The sequence below is a fragment of the Acanthochromis polyacanthus genome, chromosome 5 (genome assembly GCF_021347895.1).
Source record: "Acanthochromis polyacanthus isolate Apoly-LR-REF ecotype Palm Island chromosome 5, KAUST_Apoly_ChrSc, whole genome shotgun sequence".
Classification (NCBI taxonomy): domain Eukaryota; kingdom Metazoa; phylum Chordata; class Actinopteri; family Pomacentridae; genus Acanthochromis; species Acanthochromis polyacanthus.
In genome coordinates, this window is record NC_067117.1 from 20,345,895 (window position 1) to 20,371,519 (window position 25,625).

General features: G+C 43.5%; 1 protein-coding gene across 2 annotated transcripts; it reads left to right on the plus strand.

Annotated features, from left to right (window-relative positions):
* The first annotated feature begins 1,689 nt into the window (after positions 1–1,689).
* LOC110955488 (RNA-binding protein Musashi homolog 1) lies at positions 1,690–25,625 on the plus strand. 2 transcript variants are annotated; one of them, XM_022200506.2, is made up of 14 exons: positions 1,690–1,868; positions 2,692–2,732; positions 3,388–3,469; positions 3,608–3,692; positions 11,721–11,762; positions 12,336–12,428; positions 17,585–17,633; positions 18,383–18,465; positions 18,580–18,697; positions 20,512–20,592; positions 21,158–21,214; positions 22,678–22,734; positions 23,018–23,172; positions 23,284–25,625. In XM_022200506.2, the coding sequence occupies exons 1-14, from the start codon at positions 1,804–1,806 to the stop codon at positions 23,323–23,325; spliced, it is 1,050 nt and encodes a 349-aa protein (XP_022056198.1). In that variant the 5' UTR covers positions 1,690–1,803; the 3' UTR covers positions 23,326–25,625. The 2 variants fall into 2 exon arrangements, with proteins under 2 accessions (XP_022056198.1, XP_051804821.1); XM_051948861.1 differs by lacking the exon at positions 1,690–1,868 and adding an exon at positions 1,933–2,092.

Here is a 25,625-nt window from a genome sequence, read left to right on the forward strand (position 1 = left end):
TTTCATTTTTTTGTCAGAAGCAGCTATAAAGTATGTGATGAAGCTGCTCAGCTGACCAGGCTCGCCAAGAGAATGGCTGACTTAGAGGTAATGCTGCTAATCTGCCACTTAGCTGGTTAGGACGGCCTGTCACATGGGGAGGAGAGAGAAGGGTGACTGGGTAAGATCAGGTTTGAACTGTGATTGGATGAGGGATATGAAATGGTGATCACAGCTGCTTTGGATGTGATGAATCAGGCTTGATGTTGTGCAGGAGGAACAGGTGGGCTGAGGGTTGGATGAGAGGAACTCAAAGAGTTGTTGCATGATGTTTTCAAAGACTTCCTTCACATGTAGAACCACAAAACCACACCATATAATATCATATTACATCGTATTAGATCAGCGATGACTCAGATCACATCAGATATAAGATCAAATCACATTACATCAGATCATGTCATTAATAGAGGAAGGAATATGTCTGTCTCCGTGTGTCTGTCTTCTCATATCTCACAAGCTGTACATCTAATCTACTTCAAACATGGCAGGTGTATCTCTGTGAAGAAGTGCAGTGTAGAGTTTGATGTAGATCGGATGAGCAGTGGCTGTTTTCGGGGGTCCTCAGTTGGCTTTTGACTCCCTGCGGACTGGGCCTAAGTCGCCCCTGTTGCTAAGCAACCCTGCCAAAAGGCAAATGCGTGATGTCGCGCAAAGATTGGCGTGGCATGCGACCACACAGATGATGTCACAGTTCAGATCTGTGAGGTCAGAGAAGACGTCTGAGAGGGCGTCAGGCCTAATTACGTTGTATATCGTGGGCCTTTAAGTTTAAGTGACATCACGTGTGATCACAACACGGTTAGATCAAAGCATGACTCACATCACTGACAGATCAAATAACACAATAACTAAGGCAGAAAACAGAATTTCACTGACATGTGCAATCTGAAAACACCAGAGTGACTTCACAGCCAGCCAGCCAGCTAGCTGCCTCACACAGAGTTGGGATTCTGGTTACAGACGCCTCATTTCACCTGAGGCCGAACATGGCACTACAGGATGACATCGTTTTCCTTCATGTCGTCCTCTGGTCCAAAACCGGCTCATACATTTCAAGTGGAAGGACTACCAATGAGGGGGCAAGGTCTAGGGAAATAATTCAAAAACTTGTGCATGTGTGATGGATTTTTTTTTTAATCCTGCATGTCTTCTAATTCTCCCCCACCTCTTTTTATGGAAACATATTCTTAACATAGAGTGTGCCTACTGTGGACTTCCAAATCATTCAGTATGCTTTAATGGGCCATGCTGTTGTGATCAGCCAATGACAAGAACGGCGGGGAAACACTACAGAGAGAGAGAGAGAGAGAGAGAGAGAGAGAGAGAGAGAGAGAGAGAGAGAGAGAGAGAGAGAGAGAGAGAGAGAGAGAGAGCCAGTGGCAGCATGAATAAAGGCAGGCAATGTGCAGGAGGGGAGGGAGCGAGGGAGGGAGGGAGGTCCGAGGCTGGGGGAGGCTACAGGAAAAACGAGGTAAGAGGCGGAGTCTCTCTCTCTCTCTCTCTTTGCGCGTACATGCATTTGTCTGCTTCCTCGCTCACCCCTCCTCTATTTTTTTTTAATTCCGAACCACCCCACCCCCACCTCTGCTGCCTCCCCCCCTCCACCACCACCTCTTCCTCACCCTCCCTCACCCCGCCTCCCTCCCTCCCATCGTGCTTGCCCGCCCCTGAGTCTGGAGCAGCAGCAGCAGCAGCAGCAGTGGAGCCTCGCTGCCTCTCCTCGCCTTCACAGTGCGGGAATATACCAGAGCGGAGAGCGGAATGGATACGGAAGGGAGCCAGAGCAGCCTGTCCTCCGGCACGGACAACTCCCCCCACGACCCCTGGTAACAGCCTCGGTCCGGCTCGGCTCTCTCCTCTCTTTCTCTCTCGCTCTCTCTCTCTTTCTGTGTCCCTCTCTCTCTGCCTTTCCCCTCTCTCCTCTCTCTCTCCTCCGTGTCGCCTCTCGGCCCGGTTTGAGTTCACCTTGGACTTTAGTTTGGAGTTCAGTGCGGGAGCGGAGCCGCGCCGAGACAAAAGACGAGCACGCTGCCGTGTGTTGTGTTGTGTTGTGCGTAATGTGCTCCCTCTCTCTCTGTCTGTGCGTGTGTGTGTGTGTGTGTGTGTGTGTGTGTGTGTGTGTGTCTGTGTGTCTGTGTGTCTGTATGTATGTATGTGTGGGATGGATCCACTCAGCGGAGGAGACTCAGACGCACCGCTGCTTTTTTCCGCCTGTCCTCCCCCCTTCCTCACCACCACCTCATCTCCAACACCAACCCCCCCCCTCCTCCCCCAACCTCCTCTTCTTATTTGTTTATTTATCCCTCGCTTTTATTTATTTCTTTCTCTCCCCATCCGCAAGGGCCACCACATTGCAACTTCTTCCTCGCATCATCTGGAAAATCCTCTCCTTTTATTTTTCTTCTTCCTCCCTCCTCTAGGGGATTATAACGGCCCGACTGGCCCGATTGGTGACTTCGCAACATGGCCGATGCTTTTCTTCTTTTACTTTATTGATGCTCATAATGCAACATAAATCCTCCAGATCTCCCTCCTCTTCTCTCTCCCTCTCTCTCCATGTCTCTTTTGAATGTTTGCCCTTTTGTTGTGCTTGAATGACGCGTATTTTTTTTGTTTTGTTTTTTCTTCTCCTTCCATTCTCTCATTCAGCAAAATGTTCATCGGGGGTCTGAGTTGGCAGACAACACAAGGTGAGCTGTCCCGCACGCTACTTTAATAAGTCTGGATGCATTTACTCCCCTGCATGCATGTGTCCTCATAAATAACCCCTCGTTGTTACCCGAAGTTAAGCAAAAAACAGAAAAAGCACACTTTAAATCAAAGCCTCCTATTCATTCACGGATCACGCTCTTAGGATTTGGAGATTAACACTGGAAATAGTGCACATGCAACCCCTTTTTTCTTTCCCCTCGCTGTTAATAAGCGAGGAAGATATTTTTTTTTTAAAAAGTGATCGATTAAAGTAGAAGTTGATGTTTTCCTTAATGTTGCGCTGCGCTGCGCTCGATCCATTCATTTATTTTAGGAGCGCAGACAGACGCGTGGATACAGTTTATTCTTGTTATTATTATCCGGCTGCTGCTGCTGTGTCAAAACAGCCATCGTCACCAAGTGTAGCTTTGTTTGTGGTCCGCAGGGCCTAATGGGCTGTTATGCTGAATGGCCAGATAGGCAGCCGTAGTACAATCTCTGAAGGACCGGAGGGACGCAAACACAACGTGGTCCACCCGCCCCCATTGTCTCTCTCCGGCCATCCTCACCTCCTCGCCGGGGCCTGTAGGACACCTCTCCCTCACCCCTTTACCCGTTTAACCCCCAATTCTCCCTCTCTTCTCACCTCCCCAGAGGGCTTGAAGGAGTACTTCTGTAAATTTGGCGAGGTGAAGGAGTGCATGGTGATGCGGGATCCCGTTACCAAGCGGTCGAGGTAAGAAGGAGGCGTGTGCGCACCGCCGTCCTATCACCGGATAGCAGCTACCTCATGCTCCTCCATGAGCGAGTTTGAGTTTGCGTTCTGATTTCTCATGTTCTCTGGTCATGTTTTTTTACCCTCGTCATTTTACAGGGGGTTCGGCTTTGTAACATACGCGGAACAAGCTGGCGTGGAGAAGGTTTTGGCGCAAAACAGACACGAGCTGGATTCCAAAACGGTGAGTTGTGTTTTTTTTTTTTTTTTGGAGAGCTGGATTTGGGTAACTTTTCCTATTTCGAGTCTGTGTTGCATGTTTTTTTTTTAACTTCCCCTTCGGTGCATTTTGCCTCCCACCGTATGGCTTGTAAAGTTGAGGAGTGCGTTTAGGAGCTGCCCCCTCCTCCTCCTCCTCTCTGCTCATTTCCCCCTCTAAATCCCGGTTCAGGGCGCCAACATGAAAGCGTTCTTTCTTGGTCTTCATTGCCATGGTTACCTGGGGACCTGAATGGGGTAGGAGACCCTGTGCAAAACCCTCACAGGTTTTTACGCACAGCAGAGAGAAGTTTTTTTTCTTCTCATAGAAAGCAACAGCACCCATTTTTTGTGTGTAAGTGGCAGCTTTCAGAGTTTGAGGATCTCAAACTGATGCAGGGGGAAGTCTGTGAGGTCAAGATGAGATGAAATGAAATGTTGCTGTAAACTCTTGAGGTTTGTAGAGTTTAAAAAGCTGCTCTGATTGAGGACTCCTGTGTAATTTCCCCTCCTACACTACTGACACATGAACATTCAAATGTGGGTAAATAGGACAAGTCACAGAAGCCAGGCTGCGTGTTTGTAGTTAATTCTACCAGTGACGTTAAAAATGTGCGTGAACCTTTTGATGGTTTGTTTGGTGAGACTCAGAGATGCTGCTGACTTGGATTTGAATATCTATGAAGGTGTGAATGTTGCTGTCATGGTCATGTAGATCGGTTGCAGGAATGGGTGACTGGGTGTGTCTTCGTCAGCTTGTGGTCCTTCCTAACCACACACACACACACACACACACACACACACACACACACAATAGGATCATTTGAGAGTAAAAATCGGTGGCACAGACAGGCAGCAGAAGCCCAGGGGTGGAGAAAAGGTAGAGCTGGTTAGTTGTTGGAGCAAGCCTGTTGCCGGGGGTGACGCCAGCCTCAGGAGACGGTGCTGTAACTGCACAGCCCAATGGGATTTATGTCTCCATAACAACTTCTCAGCTATTTTGCATTAACTTAAGACACTAGGCTTGCCCGGGTAGCAGAGCTCTGACACACAAAAACACACACAGATAATGTCAGGTCATGACATTTATGCTCTACGTGTGTGCAAGATTGTATCATCTGCTTAGATGTGATGATTGTACAATTAGGAAGTCATTATAAATATTTGAAACAAACACGGTTTAGTTCAAAATGAGTGTCTCCTACTGTCATTTTTTTATTCGGGTTGCTTGGAAGTAGCTTCTAAGCAACTCGAAAGTGTAACCCAGTGAGTAATATTACCTCTTAAAACTAGGTACAGCCGGAGTCTATAAGAGCCAGACCCTGTGTATATGTGTGTGTGTGTGTGTGTGTGTGTGAGTGTGTGTGTGATGTGAACACTGGTTTGGACGCTTTTGGAAGCTCAGCTTGGCAGGCCACTGGTGGGTTGAGGCGTTTCCCTATTATAAACCAAAATACAGCATAAGGCTAAACAATAATAATGTTAATGACTCAAATGCAGCTTTGGTTGTTGTGGCAGCAGTCTGCGGGGGTAAGCACGCCATGGTACCATTTATCCATCCAGGCGTTTTAAACGGCGGGTATGGTTGCCATTTTGTCGTTCCGTTTTGGAAATAAGGCCCCAGATTTTTCTGTTTTAAAATTTGTCTGCTTGGAAATGCCATTTTCGCCAAGGCTAAACTGTAATAACTTTAGTATTTCTTCTCGCTTGTGGCCTAATTCTTGAAATGCTATATAAGCTGTAATTGATGAAAAATGGATAAATGTGGTGTAGCTAGAAAGCCACTGTTTTCATAAATACTTCTAAATACAGTCACTTTTCTGTATTTGTTCTTATCTATATTTTCCATGGACCATGTTTGTGTATCACACCTGGGGCTGTCTTTCATACTATTGTTTAATCAGCATGATAAAGATATTCTTCTCTGGAACGAGGAAGTATATTCGATGCTCTGACATTTCTGTATTTGGTTTGTGAGAAAAGAGGAGCCATTAAGCAGGAAAAAGACACAGAGCACCATGAAACAGAGCAACAGGAGCTTTGTAAGAAGTAAACTACATTAACTGGTGCAAGGTCCATAGCACTGGTTACACGTGGTATTAAACATTTACAGTCCTGTTACATCCGGCGTTGTTTTATCTGCCCCCTGGAGAAGACGAGTTGCAAGCCCGAATATCAGTTCAGCATTATAATCGTCAGTACCTGTGTTGCTAAAAAATCTAAGCACAACAAATGGGAGGTTATCTTTTGTTTTCAGACCGAGGTCTGTTGAGGTTGTTGTTTTGGTTGGAGGTTAGATTTCCTGTTGGGGCAGAGTATGGCCTCGGGGCAGTGGTGTGCTGCTGTATTTCTCTGGACAGAGAAGAAGGGCACAACTGGTATTTGTTTTCTCGGAGAAATGCTTTACTGGAACCAGTTACGGGAAGAAGAAAAGACGAGACGAGATATTCTCTGAAAGACGGCTGCTTCTGCCTTCCCTCGGCTTAAGCACGGAGTGATTTTAGATTATGGTGTTATTATTTTGTGGTGATGCATTGTTGTGCGCTTTATTATTATTTCTTTAGCCATATTCATAGTGAGGTTGGCTGTGCTTATGAATTATGTATTCGATGATGATGTATCAATAATGTGTGCTAATAAAGCATTGTTATTTCTTTAAAGGTTACTGTCCTAAAGTAACCTCTGGAAATCTAAGTGTAATGTGAAACTAGCAACCTAAAGGGGAGCCAATTTTTCATAGAAAGGAAAATATTGATGGTACAGATGATTCTTTATTTTCCTTTCATGTTGCAGTGAATAAACCAGACTGCCCTTCTCCAGAGTGTGTTACAGTAAGTGGTAATTGCTGCTTTTGGCACAACTGTCAATGAAGGTCCAGCAGCGGTCGTCAGCAAGGTGCTAATATAGCAGCTCTAGCATATGTTAGCAACAGCCTCTGTGGATCATCGGCACCACAGTCTGCAGTGGCTACTGGTCCGACACCTGGCTCCTGGAGAGTTTAGATGCTAGCTGTGGCTCCTCGCTCCTGACTGGAAGATTAGCTGTTAATGCTGACGTGGACAAAACTGGTGAGGGGGGGTGGAGAAGGTGGAGAATGGGAGAGAGAGAGAGAGAGAGAGAGAGAGGGAGGCCCGGCTCCTGTGCTGTAATTAGTATGGATCTGAAAAGCAGCTAATCGGATTGAAGGAAACAAACTGGATTGGGCTTCCGAGGTCCATGCGTGGCTTCAGATCCGGGGATAAAGCTCGGACCTGCTCTGGAGGTGGACGCTCTCGCTCATGCTACATTTGTGCAACCCCACCACCCATCACCCCCACTACCTCTGGTCGGGTGCTCATGGAGGGTTAGAGATGGGGTTGGGTTGGAGGTCCTCATTAGTGAGCTTCGTTAACTAATTACTGTGCCATTGTTGAGCTGTGCAGATTGACCCTGCTGGCCTGAGCCCAAACTAAGTCTCTCACTGTGTCTCTCTGTGTGTGTGTGTGCATGTATTGACATGCCAGCTCCTTTTGTCTCCTCTTGTGTTTATGGCTTTTTGTTTAGCTTATATTGATTATAGCACCATAATGGGGTTGCCTGTGGCGTCTTTTTAACAGTGTGGGCGTTTGCCATTTCGCTGCAAGAATGTCTTGGCAGGTCAGCCAGTGTGTCAGAGCCTGAATGTGTCTACATATGAAGAGGAGCCTTAATATTTATATATGGAAGAGTTGACGTCTGTGTTTCTTTTAATTGCATATATATGTCACTTGTGTCGGTGTTACATGTGTGCTACATTATGTGAGTGCTCGTGAGTGTGTGTAAATGTATGTGTGCCTGTGGGGGTAGCACAGGAGCTCTAGTTCCTCTACGGGCCCATCTGTTTTGTAGTCTTTGTCCTGTTAATTAATGAAATCAGAGGGGCTGCCTGCTGGGACGGCCCCACTGCACCGCTACACTGGACAGGCCCACTTTCTCATGGGCTGCCTGTTTTCCAAATGAATGCCTTTTCTTTCTCCCTGTGCTTTCTCTCTTTCACCTCTTCTCTCTCCCTCTCTCTCTTTCTGCTCTCCATCTATCCATCTATTGATTTGACATTCTCATTTATTTATTTTCATAATTTTTTTTTTGTTTTCCAGTTTGTAACAATGGTGGATGCGCTGCGCCACGTGAGGTGACTATTTAGTCGTAGATTAGCGTATAGTCTTAAAAGCTAAACCACTAAAATCATATTGTAGGCTCTGCTGTCACTATGCTGCTTAGATGGAAGCGGAGGTTGGATGTCATGAAGCAGGATGTTAGTCAGACCATTTCACAAACACTCAGTTATAACTCTTCCCTGGCAGTCAGCGGAGAGCAACTTTTTTTTCCTCTTCCTAGAAAGGTTTTTTAACATTTTTCATGAGCGGTTGCATTTTCACACCGGTCTGATTGGGCCTGTTCCATGGCCGAGCCTCTTCTCAAATGTCAAGCCTCTGAAGAGCTATTTCTGAGTGTTGCAAACTGTGACCTGGCTAAGTCATTTTACTTTTTGCTTTGTGGCCTATCTGTCTTCCTTGAGGCTAATCTGCCAGTCTGATAGATGCTTTATTTTTCATTTATTATTGCCTCCTTCCGAGCACAGTCAGATGTAGAAATTACATGTTAGATACTGTTATTTCACTGGAGTGGAATGATTTTTTAACAGCATGGCATGACTGTAGCCGTAGTAGCACTACTACAGATTTTGCATTAGGCCTAACCTAGTCTAGCTGGTAACCTTCAGTCTTTTTAGGCTGTTTTACAAGAGCTCATGATGATTTGAAAGCTATGAAACATTGGTACTTTGTCAAAATGTGAAGTCTGGGTGGGCAATGTGACAAAATGCCACTACACGTGTTACATTTGTCAACCTTTATATCATGGTGTGTGTTTTCCATGTCTCTGATTGCATTGTGTTGTATTAACAAGGTTGCTGCATCGATGGAATGCCATATCTTGATTTGCCAGGGATTTAATTAACTGGATAAAGTCAAAAAAAAAAAAGAGAGAGAAAAGACACATAACGATCTGCTCACATGAGAACGACTGTGTTTCCAAGCAGCTCCAGAGGAAGAAACTGATCTTACAAAGACATATTGACAGGAAATTGATTTTCAAAATCTCCTCATGCTCCTAATTTAATGAAAAGGCTGTTCGACATTTGCGTGTAGCTTTTTTTTTTTCTTTCTTTCTTTATTCTGTGGTACTCGTTATGTGACTGCAGTGTTCTGTCAGATATGAGGTGGTTTCTGACTGCTGTCATTGTCAGCCCGTGGTCTGTGTCGCTGCCACATAATGGCCTCGAGGCAGCTCCTGTCCTCTAGTTTGTGTTAAAACAGTTTAAGGCAGGTGGGCCGACCAGAACAGGAGAGGCTCTTAGCTCTCAGCACTGTGAGGTCAGAAGAAGCACATGGACATGCTGCCTACATTTCGCAGTCAGTCTACACCAGGATTACTGTGTATGATATGGGTTGACTGATTATCTGAGACAATTTTTAGCATTTTTCCTATTATGGGTAGTGTTATTTTTCAACAAATTCCCCATAAATTATTTCAAAAATGCACCACTCTGGCTATAATGGCGCCGCCCCTCTCCATGTGTAGTCACGAATAGTAGCTAATCAACACTGAAGCACAAACGGGGACAGCTTCTCTGAAAATGAATTAAAACATGAAAAAACAAGCATTTGAACATTTTTTTTTACTGAAAAGTTTGTCATTTTAAATCTTGGCACCAAGATTTTCATTTTTACTGCAAATGTAAATTGGTCCAAAATATTGGTCATCAGTCTCCTTGGATCAGCCTTTAAAAAGCACATTAGTCGACCCTTAATGTGTAATTAGAAAAATATATATTTACAGGAAAATATAACCCCACACAACATTGAATAATTAGGTTCAGTTCTGCCTCTTGTAGTTGTTTGATTTTCTTATTGTGTTGTGTTATAGATATTGTTTGCTTGTCATATTTTTTCCATAAAATGATTTTTCAGTAGCACAAGTGGACTCTTACTTGTACTATATTGGTTATAGTAAACAGTGAGACAGTGAGAAAAATGGATACATCAGCACTTGTTATTTGCAGTATTTGTGGCCTCTATTGTTTTCTGTTCTTCTAAAATCCTGGGCAGGCCAAAAGATCATACTGTGTGTGTAGTTGTTACATAAAGTCGCCGTAATCACACATCGATAATGTTGCATTTGGTCCACTAAGCAGAGACCCTGTAAGAAACGCTGTGTTGTCATTGTTTGTGAGTGCACTCTGTTGTTGTACTGCTGTTGCCGATGGTCGCTGGTGGCTTTGCGTGTCCTTGTCACCTTTGTCTTTGTGCTTAGACCAGCTGGAGGTGACATGACTCTTCTCATCTTTGCGTCCCACTTCAAGGTGCAAAGTCCTTCTGCAATCCCTTCCAAGGACGCTGCAGCTGCATCTTAGTTACACAGCGTTGCGCTCTCGAAGCCCCGGTAAATCTGAGGCACTTAAAGGTCCTCGTAGGCTATATCGCAGGGAAGAGATGAAAGGATTGTTTGAATACGGAATGAACAGCCTGCCTTATATCGTGTGTACTGTTCACATTATAAGTAATTATTTCTTGCCTGTTCGATAGGCTCTTTTTTATTTGCCAATATCAATTCAATACCTCTGATAGCGGCGGTGTGAGGCACAAGGGGTTTTGCTTCACACATCTAATTATTAGAACAAAGATGGAACTCTAAGACCATAATACACTACAAGGTCCTGTGACCTAAAATCATCTCTCTTGCTGGCTTGAGTGAGAATAACATGAGATTCCACACAAATTTAAAATGCCAGGCCAGGCTTTGCATATTTAGCATTATTAAAGGCCAGCTCATTCAAAGCTCATTTACTTCTAATTTTATCTGTAACCTTGACCACTGCTGAGACATTCCAGTGGGGAGAAATATGGATACAGTCAAATCTAGCTAATCCAAAATGGTGGTTGTCAGGATTTGTGAGATTTAGAAAAAAATGTATCCATCTGAAATGTATTCAGAATATTAAATGCTCATTTTGGATTCCAGACTGCCCTGCGCTGTCTAGTTTGTGGCTAAGATGCATTTAGTTGTGTCTCAGCACACAATTCGGAGAAAGTACGTATTCATGTCTGGCTGTGTATTTTGTTCCTTTTGCCTGTTTGTTTGGCCTGTGTGTTTGGATTTTTGGGGGCTTGCATAAACAAGGGTCTACTATACATATTCGCGGATTAGCATACGTTCTATTTCTGGACTGGTAGTCCTTCAGATGGGTTCAGACTTAGAGGCTCTGTGTTGTAACTAATTCGGGTTAGTTAACAGTGTGATAATTCATTGATACCCAGAGGGATATTGACTTTACACAAGCGTGGGATCAGCTACCGAACAACATATCCGGAGCAGGTAGAGATTTGGTGTCTTTTCCCAAAGAAACATAAGCTGGGTGGATGCATTTTAATGGTGGGTGCTGCCTAACAGGCTTCCTCCCAGAAGAGACACGAGAAATATTAGTTTACTGTTTCACCCCTTTTTAGCCTCAGAACTAAAATCTTAGCGCAAATGACATGTTTGAGTCTGGATTACTCATGTTTGTGTTGTCACAGGCCCTGAAATTAAAACATAGTTAAGCCCAGTGGATTTCATATGTTCTTTGTCTGTGACTGATGTTAAGAGCACTTTATGTACAAATCTATGTACTCCACATATACCGAATTAAGTATTTGGAGTTCTGTTATTGGAGTTGTACCACAGATTGACCTCTATGGAGTTGCATTGTCTCTAAACATAAATAACTTGTAGACACTATGCAGTCTGTACATGACCTTTGGTCAGCTATATAGCATACAATTCATTGTAAATGTATGTATTTGTTGTACAAATAATGCCTTTATGGCCAATCAAGTATACTAGGTTATCACTTCAATGCTTTTCTTAATATTGATTTAAAAAAACATCTACTCAAATTCACATCAGAGCGTTTGCTATGTTTTAAAACTCATCCCAACCCTTGTCTTCCCTACAGATCGACCCAAAGGTGGCGTTTCCCCGCCGGGCTCAGCCGAAGGTGAGTGCACCCTGAAGGAGTTAACAGCAAGGAGGAGCAGTGATGATGTCATGTGTCACCCCTAATCATCGGGCCCTGGTTGGCTGGGATTAGAGTTGGACACGTGACTGCGCAGGAGCTGCAATCCACTTGTCTAGCCTGACACCGTAACCCTATTCCCTGTTCCCTGACCCCTGAACTGCCCCCTACACGCACACACACACACACACACACACACACACACACACACACACACACACACACACACACAAACACACACACACACACACACACACACACACACACACACACACACACACACACACACACACACACAGACGCATATATATCCATTCATTCAACTCACACATAAATGAAGCCACACACATGTTACTAACCTGTACACACACAGTAACACACACTCAGAGGTCTTAAACTGAAATAGCTTTAATGCCCACAAGAGCTTTCAGGAACCTTTGAGATTAGATAAATACCAACCAGCACAAAGTCTCTTTATCACAGGCATCTACCCCCCTACCTAATGTTATTAGTGATAAATGATGCCTCCTTCTTCTTCTTTTTCTGTGCTGCTAGCTGGTGACCAGAACAAAGAAGATCTTTGTCGGAGGACTGTCAGTCAATACCACCATCGAAGATGTGAAGCAATACTTCGACCAGTTTGGAAAGGTAAACTGTACACAAACCTGCTATCTGTTTGTAGCCATCACACTGGAGCCACCGCAGTGAAAAGCTGCTGTCTTTCAGATTGTCTAATGCACTGCTTTTCCCTGTCTGAGCCCGGTGTACCCTGCACAGACGCCACACATAATCTTACACATGTGGACATTTGCACTGATTTTAACCTGGATATAAAAAATGGATGTGATGATGTTTTTCCCAGCATTGAACTGACAGTATTTAGTTGCATACTGCTTTTCCTTTGGGTTTAAATGATAATTTCAGCTCTTTATACATTAGACATGTCAGTCTAAACAGTTTTGATTTTTTACAATTTAATTTAAAGCTGTTTCAAGTGTTTACTGCTGTCAATTACTTTAAGCAGAATTCTTCAACATTTCCATTTTAGCTGTTTACACTACATTAACTCTTGGCTCCTTTGTCCACTCACTAACTAGTTTTCAGACTCTCAGTGGCGACTTGTGATGTTCAGGTGTTAAAGCTGACTCAATATGTGGACCAGGCCAAGTAATTAAAATTACTAGCTCGAGTAGAGCCTGCAATCTTTCCGTGTACCTTGTGAAGTACACCCTGGGGTCCAAGTACCTCTGGTAGGAAATAACTGCTCTAATGAACTGTATACCTTTTGATAGATTATTTTTCATCAGTTGGTCCTTATGACACCTTTCAGCTTCTCTTTAAAACATGTTGCTTGCTTCTCGCCTCTTGTTTTTACTCCTTTCCCCTTATGAGTCAAGACACCACAAAAAAAGACGTCATTTCAGAGAACGCTGAAAGTGAAAGAGAGAAAGCTAAATGAAAAAAGAAAAAAAAAATCTGGTTCTGCTCTGTTGGCGACACTCTTACTTAGTTTGTTAGTTTTCCCCCTTTGTTTGCTATTTTGCTCTTTTCTGATCACATTTTAGTGTCTTCGGCTCCTGCATTTGGTCCTGCTCAGCTCCCTTTGAATGAAATTTGGTGAAAGGCAAACACATGCTGTGGAGACAGATGAGTGGCCGGGGGAGAGGGAGGAAGGAAAAAAAAGCAGGAGGGGAAGAGAAGAGGGAGATGGCAGGGGACTGAAAGGGAAGAAGCAACCCCCCATAGAGAGAGAGGAGGGGGAACTCAGAAAAGGTTGAAGGGCAGAGAAAAGGAGGAATGTTGAGATGGTGAGCAGCAAATGTGACCGTTACATGGAAAGAAAAATGGAAGGAGCGCTAAATGTATGAAAGTAATGCAGGACATGTCGGGTTACTTTTCGGCTAACTACACTTTGGGGGTTTTCCGAGTGTGTTTGAGTCGAGCTCAGGCTCTTCAGTATTAACTAATCAAATGCAACAGCTGCTCCTGTAATAGCCCCCCACCTCACCCAAAATCAGTACTTCAGACACCCTCCCATCTCGTGCACACACCCTGCTCCAGTCCCTCTCTGCTTGTTGCCGTGGTGACCTGCCTTCGCCCATTGTCCCAGTATAATCCAGTGTTGTTTTTTTTGTTTCCTTTAAAAAAATGTGTGAGAAGTGTGCATTTGCATGAATGGAAAGACGGGTGTGTGTGTGTGTGTGTGTGTGCGCATGAAAGTGTGACAGTGGCATCGCGGCGGCTGCAGAGGGAGGCGAGCCTGCATACATTTGTCCACATCCCGACAGACAGACAGATAGCAAGACTCACAGCCAGCGATCCAGTTGTCACAAACATTAAGTGTGCGGTTCTGCTGCCGTTTGGTGAGCAGGACGGTCAGTAAATGAGCATTGCTTCAGGATGTAGGCCTAATGGCTTGGAAGAAATTAACAGCACGAAGCTCCTTCTGCCTCCTGTCTGGCTGAATTTTCTCTCAGTTGGCCTCTGACTCATGCTCAGGGTATTACTGTATTTTAGGTGCTGGTTCAAATTTAGATAACGTCTCTTAATTCGGAGTTGCGGATCCTGGTAGGCCGGGAATTACGTGTGTGACCATCACACTCATTCAGGTGGATGTTGTGACATGTGTCATGTTTCCTGACTGAGCTTTCCAAAATGGCTGTTTGCAGCTCTGTGCCGAATCAGTTCTCCCTGGTGATTACAGACACTCATATCTAAGACAACACTCCCTCCGCAGGATGAGGGAATATTTGGACTGTTTGGACACGTGAGACCAAAGCTGTATCATGGATAGCGGCAATCCCACAGTGCATTCCTGCTGAGCGGGAGGTATTTCTTGTTTATTATCTGAGCCTGGTTACAAGGTGCAGGTTTGGATGGAGCAGGACTCAGTGTCCTGTTTATTTTCATACTGTGGCCCCGCCTTGCAGGGAAAACACAGAATGCACTATGCATTTTATGCAACTCTTTGATATGTGCTGAAGTTTATTTTTTTGGAGTCCGCTTCTGAAAGCGCACCTACGCAAACTTCATTAAGCTGGACTGGAATGGCTGCTGGGTTGACACGTCAGGTGTTAGGACCAACACGAGGAGTCAGAGGCATGTGTTTATGTGTGGTTTCCTAACTGAACAAATCTGAGCTCCTTTTGCTAAATGTCCATAGGCCAATAAGGCTGCAGTAGCCATGTTTGTATGAAATAAGTCTGAATCCTGAGGTGAAGGTCTCCTAATCCCCTTCAACCTGGCGGAGTGGACAACACTCCCCTTCATTTCGGCCGAGGCTGAATATAGAACCTGTGTGCATCACAGAAATGTGTTTTAAACTGTAAGTCGGGCATGGAGGTAGATAATTTGATAATTAGCATTTCAGGCATTTCAGCCTTACAGTAAATTATGTTTAGTCCAGAGGAAATCCCTGGTTTCATGCCTGTTTATCCTGCCTCCCTGTACTGCGTTCCTTAAAGTACCTTACATGAAAAACTAGGATTTATATTCTCCCTTTTTAGGTCTTTTTTTTAGAGCTCTAAGCAAACGAAGTAGTGGATAAGATGAAAAATGCAGCATGGACAGGGCAGACGGGAAAAGTTGGGACTCCACTCACCCATGTGAGCTGGCGATTAGAAGGCTTGACTGAACACTTTGTCTGCTGGCCTGTTTAGAGAGAGATGGCCGGAGAGAGAGGGAGCCAGAATGAAAGAGGGAGATGTGAGGAGACAGCAGGGAAAAAATGTGAATGCCACCTTTCATAATCTCGCAAAAAAGTGTAATGGACTTGTCAGCAAACACTTGTTCTTCAGACAATAGCTGTACGCTTCACTAAGAACTGGATATTTTTAATGCTGTGCTCCGAAAGCTGGATCTCAGTTGACCCTTGCTTCGGTGCATCTGAGAATGTCAGAACTGGAGAATATGACCTTAACTTTTCTTTACTCTCTGCTTGCATGCTGAGTAGTTAGCGACTGAGCCACTGCTAAGCCAGTCTCAGACCCCCACAGCTATCCAATCAGATTGTCTTACAGCACCCTGGGCAGTGGACATCGTGAGATCGTCTCGTTATTGGTTTTGGCAAGGGCAAGGGGCTGGTGTGCGACCACGGCATAAGCACACACACACGTGACAGAACTGCTTGCACATCAATGTATTCTCATGGTAGACAATTGATTAAACCCTATTAGCACGACTGTACACCGTATGATTCCCCCCCTTCGTCCCCCTTTGCTTCAGAAATTTGCAATGAGAGCAGCAGAGCAGCTCCAAAATCTCCTGCAGCGTTAACCGTCGGTCATCTCTTCCAGAATAGATGCCGCTAATGCTAACAGGAGGGCTAGCTGTGCGTGTAACTCTACTCTTATGATAACATGTTGGCTTGCAGCTGTCTACTTACTGTCCTGTTCCCTGGGCTCTCTGCTGTGTCATTGAGTTTGGACGACCGGAAGGGTGGAAGATGTAAGGGGGGAGAGGAGAGGAGGGGAGGGACGGAATAAAAACTGAATGAAGGACAGAAAGGGGGGGGGGTCTGATTGTGTGTCAATGCTATATGCTGGGTGAGAGTTACAGGAGGCAGGAATCTTGTAGAGGCAGCCTTGATCCTCCCTGTATTTGCCATTTCTCGTGGTACAAACACTTGCACAGACTTAATCTCAGGCTAGAAGACGAAGCATGTGGGCTTTTCATCTGCGATAAGTGTTAGAAATCAGATGGCCTGACCATCCAGAGGCTTCTGACACTCATGTTACACTGGTTTGAGTTTCAGTGCTTACCGGCTCATGAAAATAGCCATGGAGTCATACTCCCCATGTGTCCTCGTGTGATGTAGGAGAGCAGCGATGTGAAGATTCTTGGGGAATCGCGTTTTGTGTAAAGACAGAAAAGTTTGATTTCCACACTGATCCCAGGCCTCGGCTTCCCCTCGTGCCGTCAGAGCTCGAGCAGAAGCTGCTAACTTTTCTGCCAGTGAAGGACAAGTGAGGGAGGAGGAGGTGGAATATGAATAGGGCAGTGGAGTGAGTGCAAAAAGGAAAGTGGAGGGAGAAGGAGAATAAAAGGAGAGCGTTTTGACAAAGACCCCAGCTCACGTTGTTCTCCGCTCTATAATCCAAGAATGTTCACAAACACGTTTTCCAGCCTTCATCCAAACTTTACCCACTATTGATTTTGTTTTTATCATTCCATGATCTGTCCCCCGTTTCCCCCTTTTCCTTCTTTTTCTCTCACATGCTTTCTCTCCCTCTCTTTTTCTCCCTTTTCTCTCCATCCTATTCATTGAATTGAGTTGAGGAGGGGGGCAATCTCTTCTAATTGAAATTCTTTACAGGGTCTCCATGGGAATAGTAAACTTTGCAGAGAGGGAAAGAAAGAGGGCGAGGGTGAACGAATGAAAGAAAAAAGAGAGAGAGAGCGAGAGCGGGACAGAGTTTGTGAGAACTCAGGCAAGACAGAGCGCAGAATTTGAAAGAATTTCCTCCAGCACCTCATGAACGAGGAACATTCACTTCTTTTCTCACATTGATAGATTGTATGTCATTTTATTTTTATACAGCCCCCTCCCTCCCTCTCTTTACCTCCCTCTTTTTCCCTGATTTCCCCATCGCTCTCTTCCTTTCTCACCCTTTCATTCTTTCTTTTTCTTTTCTCCTTTGTCACCTGTCAGCCCTCCCTCTCTCCCCTCCACCCTCTCCATCTGTTTTCCCCTCTTACTCCAATGCTAAAGAGGGACAATGGCACCCCATGCTGTGTAATGATGTGTGTATGTGTGTGCGTGCTAATATGTCGAAGCTCATCTATTCTTTGCTTTGTTCTCACAGGTCGATGATGCCATGCTTATGTTTGACAAAACAACCAACAGACACAGAGGTACGAACACAGCGCTGCACTCATATTCACACACACATTATGTTAATATGTGTTGACATACTAAGTGGGACATCTCGAAACGCGTCCTCGTAAATGAGAGGAGAAACAGCGTGATAGAGTCATTAGGTGAACCTCCATAAAGAAGGCAGAATTTCTCTCAAATCACATTCTTTTGTCTTTCGTCTGCTCGCTTCCCCTGTTTCATTTATCTCTGTCCTCTGTGTGGGCTGGGAGGGCAGCGCCCGCTGAGGGGTCGTGATTCAGAGTCAGGAGGGTTAAAGGAAAGGATCTAACTTCACAAGACAAGGGAAGAGAAAGGGAGAAGGGTGTGGGGGTGTTTGAGAAATTGGTCACGATAAAGTGGGCTCAGTTTTTGGTGGACCGCGCCTCGTTCTCTTTCCTCCACCATGTTAGCACCTGATTGACAAGCAAGCCATGCGAGGCTTCATCTCTCGGCTCTCTGTGATGATGATGAAGGCAGAGGACGAGGCTGAAGCGACCACTTGTCTTCTGTCATGTAATCAGGCCCGACATTCTCATCCTTCCCTGCAAGATATGATGGTGTGATTGTCTTACTGTATGAAATCCAGAGCAGGTACAGAGCTTTTAACAGTATGTCAGATACTCCACATGGTCAGCTGTTGGAATCTATGCATGTAGAGTCGATACTAGACACAACAGGCTGTGAAAAATACAGATGAATCAGCCACTGAAGCATTTCTTTAAGAGTTTGTTCTGGTCTTTTCCAGGTTTTGGATTTGTTACCTTTGAAAATGAAGATGTGGTGGAGAAAGTGTGTGAGATCCACTTCCATGAGATCAACAATAAAATGGTACGGATGTGAGCATTATTTACTCAGTGATATGAGGATTTGTTTGAAGTGCATTTAGTTCTGACTGCTTTTATGAAGCAGATTTTTGCTGAACACCGGTTTGCTTTGCTGTAGGTTGAGTGTAAGAAAGCTCAACCCAAGGAGGTGATGACGCCGACCGGCTCAGCCAGAGGCCGCTCCAGAGTGATGCCTTATGGGATGGACGCCTTCATGCTGGGCATCGGCATGTTAGGTAAGCTCCGAATTTAAATACAGAAAGCAGACATATAAATTAGCCGTATGTTGACATTCAGGTGTTACCAAAGTGTTTGGACCTAACTTGCAACTTATCTGCCATAGCTTGATTAGGAGATAGTATTAGTAATAGTACCCTGAAACCTACATTTAAATAGGAGTGTTTTTAGTTGTATAACAGGTGGGGAAAAGCACGATAAATGACATAATACTGAACCTTTCATTCGGCTTGAAAGGCATTTATCAGTTACTTATCTGTGAAGTGTCTTTGCATGTGGAAAACTGCCCAAATCTAAGCTTAAATCAAAAAAAGCAATATGACTTTGTTCTTATTTTCATTCAACACGTTGTCATAAATATATCACTTACCAGATAAAAAGAAAAAACATCTGTGCTTGTCATGAAACTGTGAAGCTAGACCCAACAGTCATGTGACCAAAAGTTAAAGATTTTTGGTGGAACTAGTTTGAACTGCAGGCTGTGCTTATGCAGCCATGATAAAAGACAAAAATCCAGATAGTTAATATGTATATGCAGAGCCAACATCTTTACTGCATTAATAAATACACCTTAGGGCACTTATTGTATTCATGACAATTCTAGGTTTTTTTCAGTTTTTGTAAAATATTAATTGAAAAAATCCAACTTTTATTTTTGGCATGGTTGTGCTGTGTCCATAGGGGTGCAGAACTTTATATTGCAGTGAAAAATTAGCCCAGAGTGACTTTTAAACGTCAAAGGAGCAGAAAACATCCAGAGACTACTCAGGATACAGAGGGTCAAAATGTGACAAACACAGTAGTGACTTGGACTAAGCTTATCTCCCTTGTTAAGCTGATATTATTCTCTGTGAGGCATCTAATATTTAGAGGTCACAGCCTGAAGGGCTCTACATACTGGAGTGAAACAGTGTTTGAAAAGATTCTCATTGAGAAAACCAACTGAGGGCTACATGTTTGGTGGTTGTTTGGCTCCCTCTAGTGGCCACGTGAGATTGTGCCACACTCTAGAATGTAATTCAATGAACATTTTACTATATTATACCTTATGCCAGAAAAAGATTTTGTATGGCCCGAAGAGTATTGTGGACGCCCAAAATGTACAAACCAAAATGCTTTCAATTTGGGCCCACAATCCTGAATTCTCTGTGCAGCAAAGTATATGTCACATGTCACAGTGTTTTGAAAGACTATAAACAAGCTTGAGACACAGAGAGTGGACCGACAGCTCATTTCACACTGCAGACTCTGGTGGTTATATGACCCAGACACTCCAAGCTTATGGTGCAATATTATGACAAAGTAGAGTCTCCCATTTTTGTGCATACCACATATAACTGCATGTACTTGTTGCTTTATGTGCAGGAGGTAAAAGGATCGCAGAAACAGTCGAACACTTGTACGATCCGGTCCTCTAATTGTTAAAGAAATACAGAGATTAACTTGTATGTTATGATAAAATAGTAACTCAGTGACCTGGAGCTTTACTGTAAAGTTCAAATATTTAGCAGCTGGTGAAAATGAGCCCAGGATGAGAGACGGAGCAGCAAAACAAGGAAATCACCTAAAATACTTGAAACATAACAATGGTTGTCATTGTTTGTTCTTTTTTTTTATTGTTTTTTTTTTTTTTTACTGATAACAAGTAGTTCCAAAAATAAACCTGCATAGATCACATGTCTAGATCTGTCTGTGTGTATTTGCATTACTTTTATTATTATATGAGTCTCCTCTGAGTCTATAAGTTTGTCTTCATGCTTTTCATAAGCTCAGCCAAGTCAACTAAACTGATTTTTTTCTCTCTTTCTAACAGGCTACCCAGGTTTTCAAACTACTACCTACACCAGCCGCAGTTACTCTGGCATTGCGCCCGGATACACTTACCAGTTTCCAGGTAAGACTGTGTAAACCTAATACACAATTAACCCACTATAGGTCTACAGGCGGGGACAGAAGAGAGGCTAAATGATACAGGCTGTGGCATGTAGCTGGTTCAACTGTGGGTGCAGAGGACATGAAACATGTATGAACAACAGCAGCCACGTAGACGGCTCTGTTTCACCCTCATGGACACACAAACATTCATGGTTAATAGTGGCTGCTTGTGGATTCATGTGTGATTTAAATGTTCCTATCTGTTCTTTCAAACCCTCAATTCTGTCTCAGATATGACCGGCTGATGTTTTACCTTTGATTTGTGGTTTTTCTTTTGATATTCTTCTGTTTATTTGATCTGCTTATGTAAGCCCCATTCATTTGGCTGTTTTGCCCCTCCTCTTCCTTTGCTCCCACCTTCCTGCCTCGTCCTCGCTGTAGTTTTTTTTCTTTTTTTCTTTTTTGATTTTCTGTGCTTGTGCATCCACGTTGGCGTTGTCTCCGTCTGTGTGTTTGTGTGTCTTTGTAGTCTGGCTGGTGACTGTATTTACAAAGCGCTCTCTCTCATCCTTCTCTGTTTCTAGAATTCCATTTAGAGAGGACCCCCCTCCTGACATCATCCCACCCCCCTGAGCTGACAGGTCAGTGGCTCCTCATTCCTCCAAGGGCCCAGAGAGAAAAACAAAGCTATTCCACAGCAGAAAGCCAAATTAAACAGTCTGTATTTGATTTCTAAGCTGCTAAATAACCCAGGATCGTTTTAGTTCTGTCAAGAAAAAGCTACACTGTCCAAGGATCAGTTTGGCTTCATTTTGTATGAGGCTTCGGTTTAAAGAAATTGTCTTTTCTGTCAGTTCCCTCACCTTAATACGTAAGTACTGAAAATAGGGGAAAACTGCAAGCCTGACTCGACTCCAAGGTGATAAAATCCACCCACAAGTAGCTCCAGTGTTCACCAATTAGCATTTGTGGTTCAATAAACTATTTCACTTAGATGAAAATATGCTAGTTTTAGGCAATTATTCCAGTCAAATGCTCTTTTCAGCCGTTGTGAAAACAAATCTCTAGAAAAGTGTTAGATCCTCTGTCTCTACAAGTGAACTTTTATCTTCAAAAGAAGATTTCTGTCTTTGAATCTGGGGGTGGTATTCAGAAATTTACATTAAGAATCCTCCTGCATGACTTTCCACATAAGAACCACTCATAGCCCTGAGAAAACCTAAGCCAAGAGAAAGTAAGGGGTTATTACATTGAAAATAAAATACAGTAGAAGTCAAGGTTAATTCAGTCGTATTGACAGTGATTGAATTTGAATTTAAAAGTAAAAGCAAATTATTAAAAAAATACTGAATACATTTTTTGTCACAGCACATCTTCATTTCTTACTGGGGTAATGTTATATGCAGTCCTTACTGGAAATCTCTATATTTAATTATTTTATATATAGTAAACTGAATAACAAACCAACATGAATATAAAGGGGTGTTTTTGGTTTGAGGAATATTTTGTACAGAAACTCACCTGCCATCAAAACTTGATTTAAAAATGACATTATTCTGATGCTGGCTGTTGCTGCCTGTGAGCTGGTCTTTGTCTCTTCTCAGTCCACTCAGTCTAGCATCTCTTAGGCTTAAGAGGACCTGTTTTTGTGCAGAAATGCTTTGTGAATCACACTTAGACTGAAAACTTGCATTTTCTTTCAAAGTGGATCCTGATTCAGCCAGTTCAGAGAAACCTTTAGCCTTTGGATATTTAGTGCATCTGGTCCCTGATCTACAAGCAGCTCTGCCTGTACACTGACATCTAGTGGCTCGGAGTTGTCCTCGCATCTTTACATGGAAGCGTTGTCCTCCTTGTCCTTATTACAAGCATTATTTTCTTATTTAATGAACCTGAAGCCAGATGCTTTTGGATGCTATATCACCGGTTCAGTTGCTGTTTCAGTGTTGCTCACTCTGCTAGTTGGATTTAAATGATGTGACAGATGTGTGAGCAGATGCCAATTCAACCACACCGAGCTGTAGATTATTACTTATGATGTGATACGACAGTGAGCCACAATGACTTGTTTGTGCAATAATTTGATTTGCTGTGTAATCCACAGCCATTCCCCTGACTGCATATGGACCAATGGCAGCAGCTGCAGCAGCAGTAGTTAGAGGTACGTGTGTGTGTGTGTGTGTGTGTGTGTGTGTGTGTGTGTGTGTGTGTGTGTGTGTGTGTGTGTGTGTGTGTGTGTGTGTGTGTGTGTGTGGCATAGTGAGACACAGAGTGGCTGCATTTTTGTATATTTGTACGCCTGCCTCAGATTGAATGTGTGCACAATGGCCTGCTTGGACAAATAAAAGAATATTTTTAGATGTGTGTGTGTGTGTGTGTGTGTGTGTGTGTGTGTGCGCAGCCCTCCGGTGTTGCAGCCTGACTCGTCCTCTCCTGCCTTTCAGGCTCCACCCCTTCACGCACAGCTGGCTTCCTGGGCACGAGCAGCCCTGGACCAATGGCTGACCTGTATGCTGCAGCCAATCAGGACTCAGGAGTCAGCAGCTACATCAGTGCCGCGAGCCCAGCCCCCAGCACAGGGTTCGGCCATGGTCTCGGGGTAGGTCGCAGACCCCCTCTGTCTCCCACACACACACTTTAGTACATGCAAGAACGCACTCACTGACAGAGCCAATGAAACGTGTATTCATTCTTGTTTATGTCTCCTCAGGGTCCTCTGATTGCTACTGCGTTCACTAATGGCTACCACTGAGAAGACTCAGGTCACAGAAGATGGGAGGGTTTCTCCTCTGCTGATGAGCCAATCACAATGCTGGCTGCCCATTGATGGCACAACCTGATTGGCTGGCCACAGGCTCTACCAGGCTCTCCTGGCTCCATGTGGCTCACCCACCGACTGAATATCTTTTTAAATCCAGAACTCTTGTTTTGCTGTACTAATCTCACTTCAACATAACGTCCCGGTTTCTCCTCTTTTGTCCTCATGTAGTGTAAGAACTAGATTCCCCCCTCAGTTATCTGTTTTTCCTTTTTTTTTCTTTTGAAGCTGAGAAAAGAAAAACTGCAAAAAAAATCTCTGAGGAAACACTTGTCACCTTTGACAAAGACACAGAGAACTATTTTGAGGTTTTTTTATTAATTATTATTTTATTTCAATCTGATATGTCATTTTATCACGAAATCCTTCAACGCTGTTACTGATGTGAACAGAAAGAGAAAAAGCCGTGCGAGATGGGTCTTTGTCTGAAAACCATTTTTAACAAAGGAAGAACAAATCCAACAAAGTCCTTTTTTAACTCAAGTGTCACGGAAACATGGAAAAAAAACCTAAAATGTATATTTTGGTAGTCTTTAAAAACAAAACCTTTGTAATATTGTTATTAATATTGACATAATAATGATAATCTGTAAGGTATTTTATTCTGTAATTGGTTTTAAAGCAATGTTTTTATGTCTTCCTGTAAGATATTGTACATAGACGTGGGGTGGGGGTGGGGTCTAGGGGGGTGGATGGGTTACTGAACCGGCTGGCATGTCATTGGTTGGTTTGGAAAAGGGTTAACAGCTGACTGGATGTCATTTACTACTATCTGCGGTCATCTCACTACTTTTATCAGTATGCATATGGTATATGTGTACACTGTGGGCCAGTCCACTCTAGCGTCACTTCAGCGCAGCGCCATCGACGGTAGCGGCTGACAAATAAACTTCCGGGAGTTTGTCTGGCATATTTGTTCAGTTAATTAACCGTTTTTGTTACAAAGTCATCCCCTCGTTTGCTTTTCATCTTGAAAAAGCAGATTTGTCCCCTTGCATCTTCATGAATTTCAGATAAACATGACAGACTATGGATGAATAACAACCTTAAACAGGAGAAATCAGGGGTTCATGGGATCTGGGGGGGGTTTGACTTGACTTCCTCTTTTTTGAAAATATTATATATATTTTTTGCGCAATTCACTTCTTAATGTTTTTTTGTTTGTTTATTGTTTTCTTTTTTAAAAAAGTTTCTTTTATGCGGTGTTCTCCGCCGTGAAAACAAATGAAGGACATTCTCAGAGAAGCAGTTGTAGAAACTCACGATCATGTTCTGTCCTTTTATCACTATTGAAGGTGCATGTGATTGTGTCTGAGTGTGTGTGAGTGAGTGTTTGTGCGCATACATCAAGGTGTAATATGGAACTACTTTTGGCATCGAAGGAGCATTTTGATTGCCTTTTTTTCTTTGGTACTGAACAAAAAAAAAAAAAAGGTCACCCTGTTCCACTTTGGTTCATCTGCTCTTCTCCACTGACTCTCTCCCATTTCATATTTAGTTTTTAATAAATTTGCGCTCCTCTGGAACCAACATATTATTGTTTATATATAGTTGCTGCTCCGTGTAGTGGTGAACAGACAGGGTTTTGGGCAGGGAACCAGAAATGGAACAGGGTCTCGCTCTCAGTCGACTCTGATACAGGACCTCAGTACAAGACGACACTGGCTGGCAGGAAAAGTCAAGAAGCTGGAACAAATTCAACATTTGCAAAAACAAGTAGCCTGTTTGTTCAAGCCTTCTTGCTGCAGCCTGTTTGATGTTCAGCACAGCAGAAAACTTCCTGATCCAGCCAGTAGTTCCTCTGTCAGACAGGCTGGGACATGATAAAAAAAAAAAAAAACTACTGCTGGACACCAACACTGTAACTTTTTAACTTACAATAAAGCAATAAGTTATTTTTTACCTTACAAATGAAAATAGTACTATTATTGGTAATGGCAGGCGACAAGTGGATAATTCTGCGGCATTAAGACTTATTTTCAGAAAAAAAAGAATCTATATTTTTCTGTTTTGAGATCTTGTTCCCCTTGTATATTGATTTTAATGATGTATTTTGTTGTGTTGATGTAAAGAAAAGGGCCAACGCTTCGAGTGGAGCTGGTAGCTCCACGTGAGCTCGGTTAAAGTTAAAGATTTGAGCTGTCCCCCGCCAAGCTTTACAGCAATGCTTTCCTTGTTTGTTTTTTTTCTGACAATTTCAATTTGAAAATCCTAATAAATTATTCTAAAGCGTT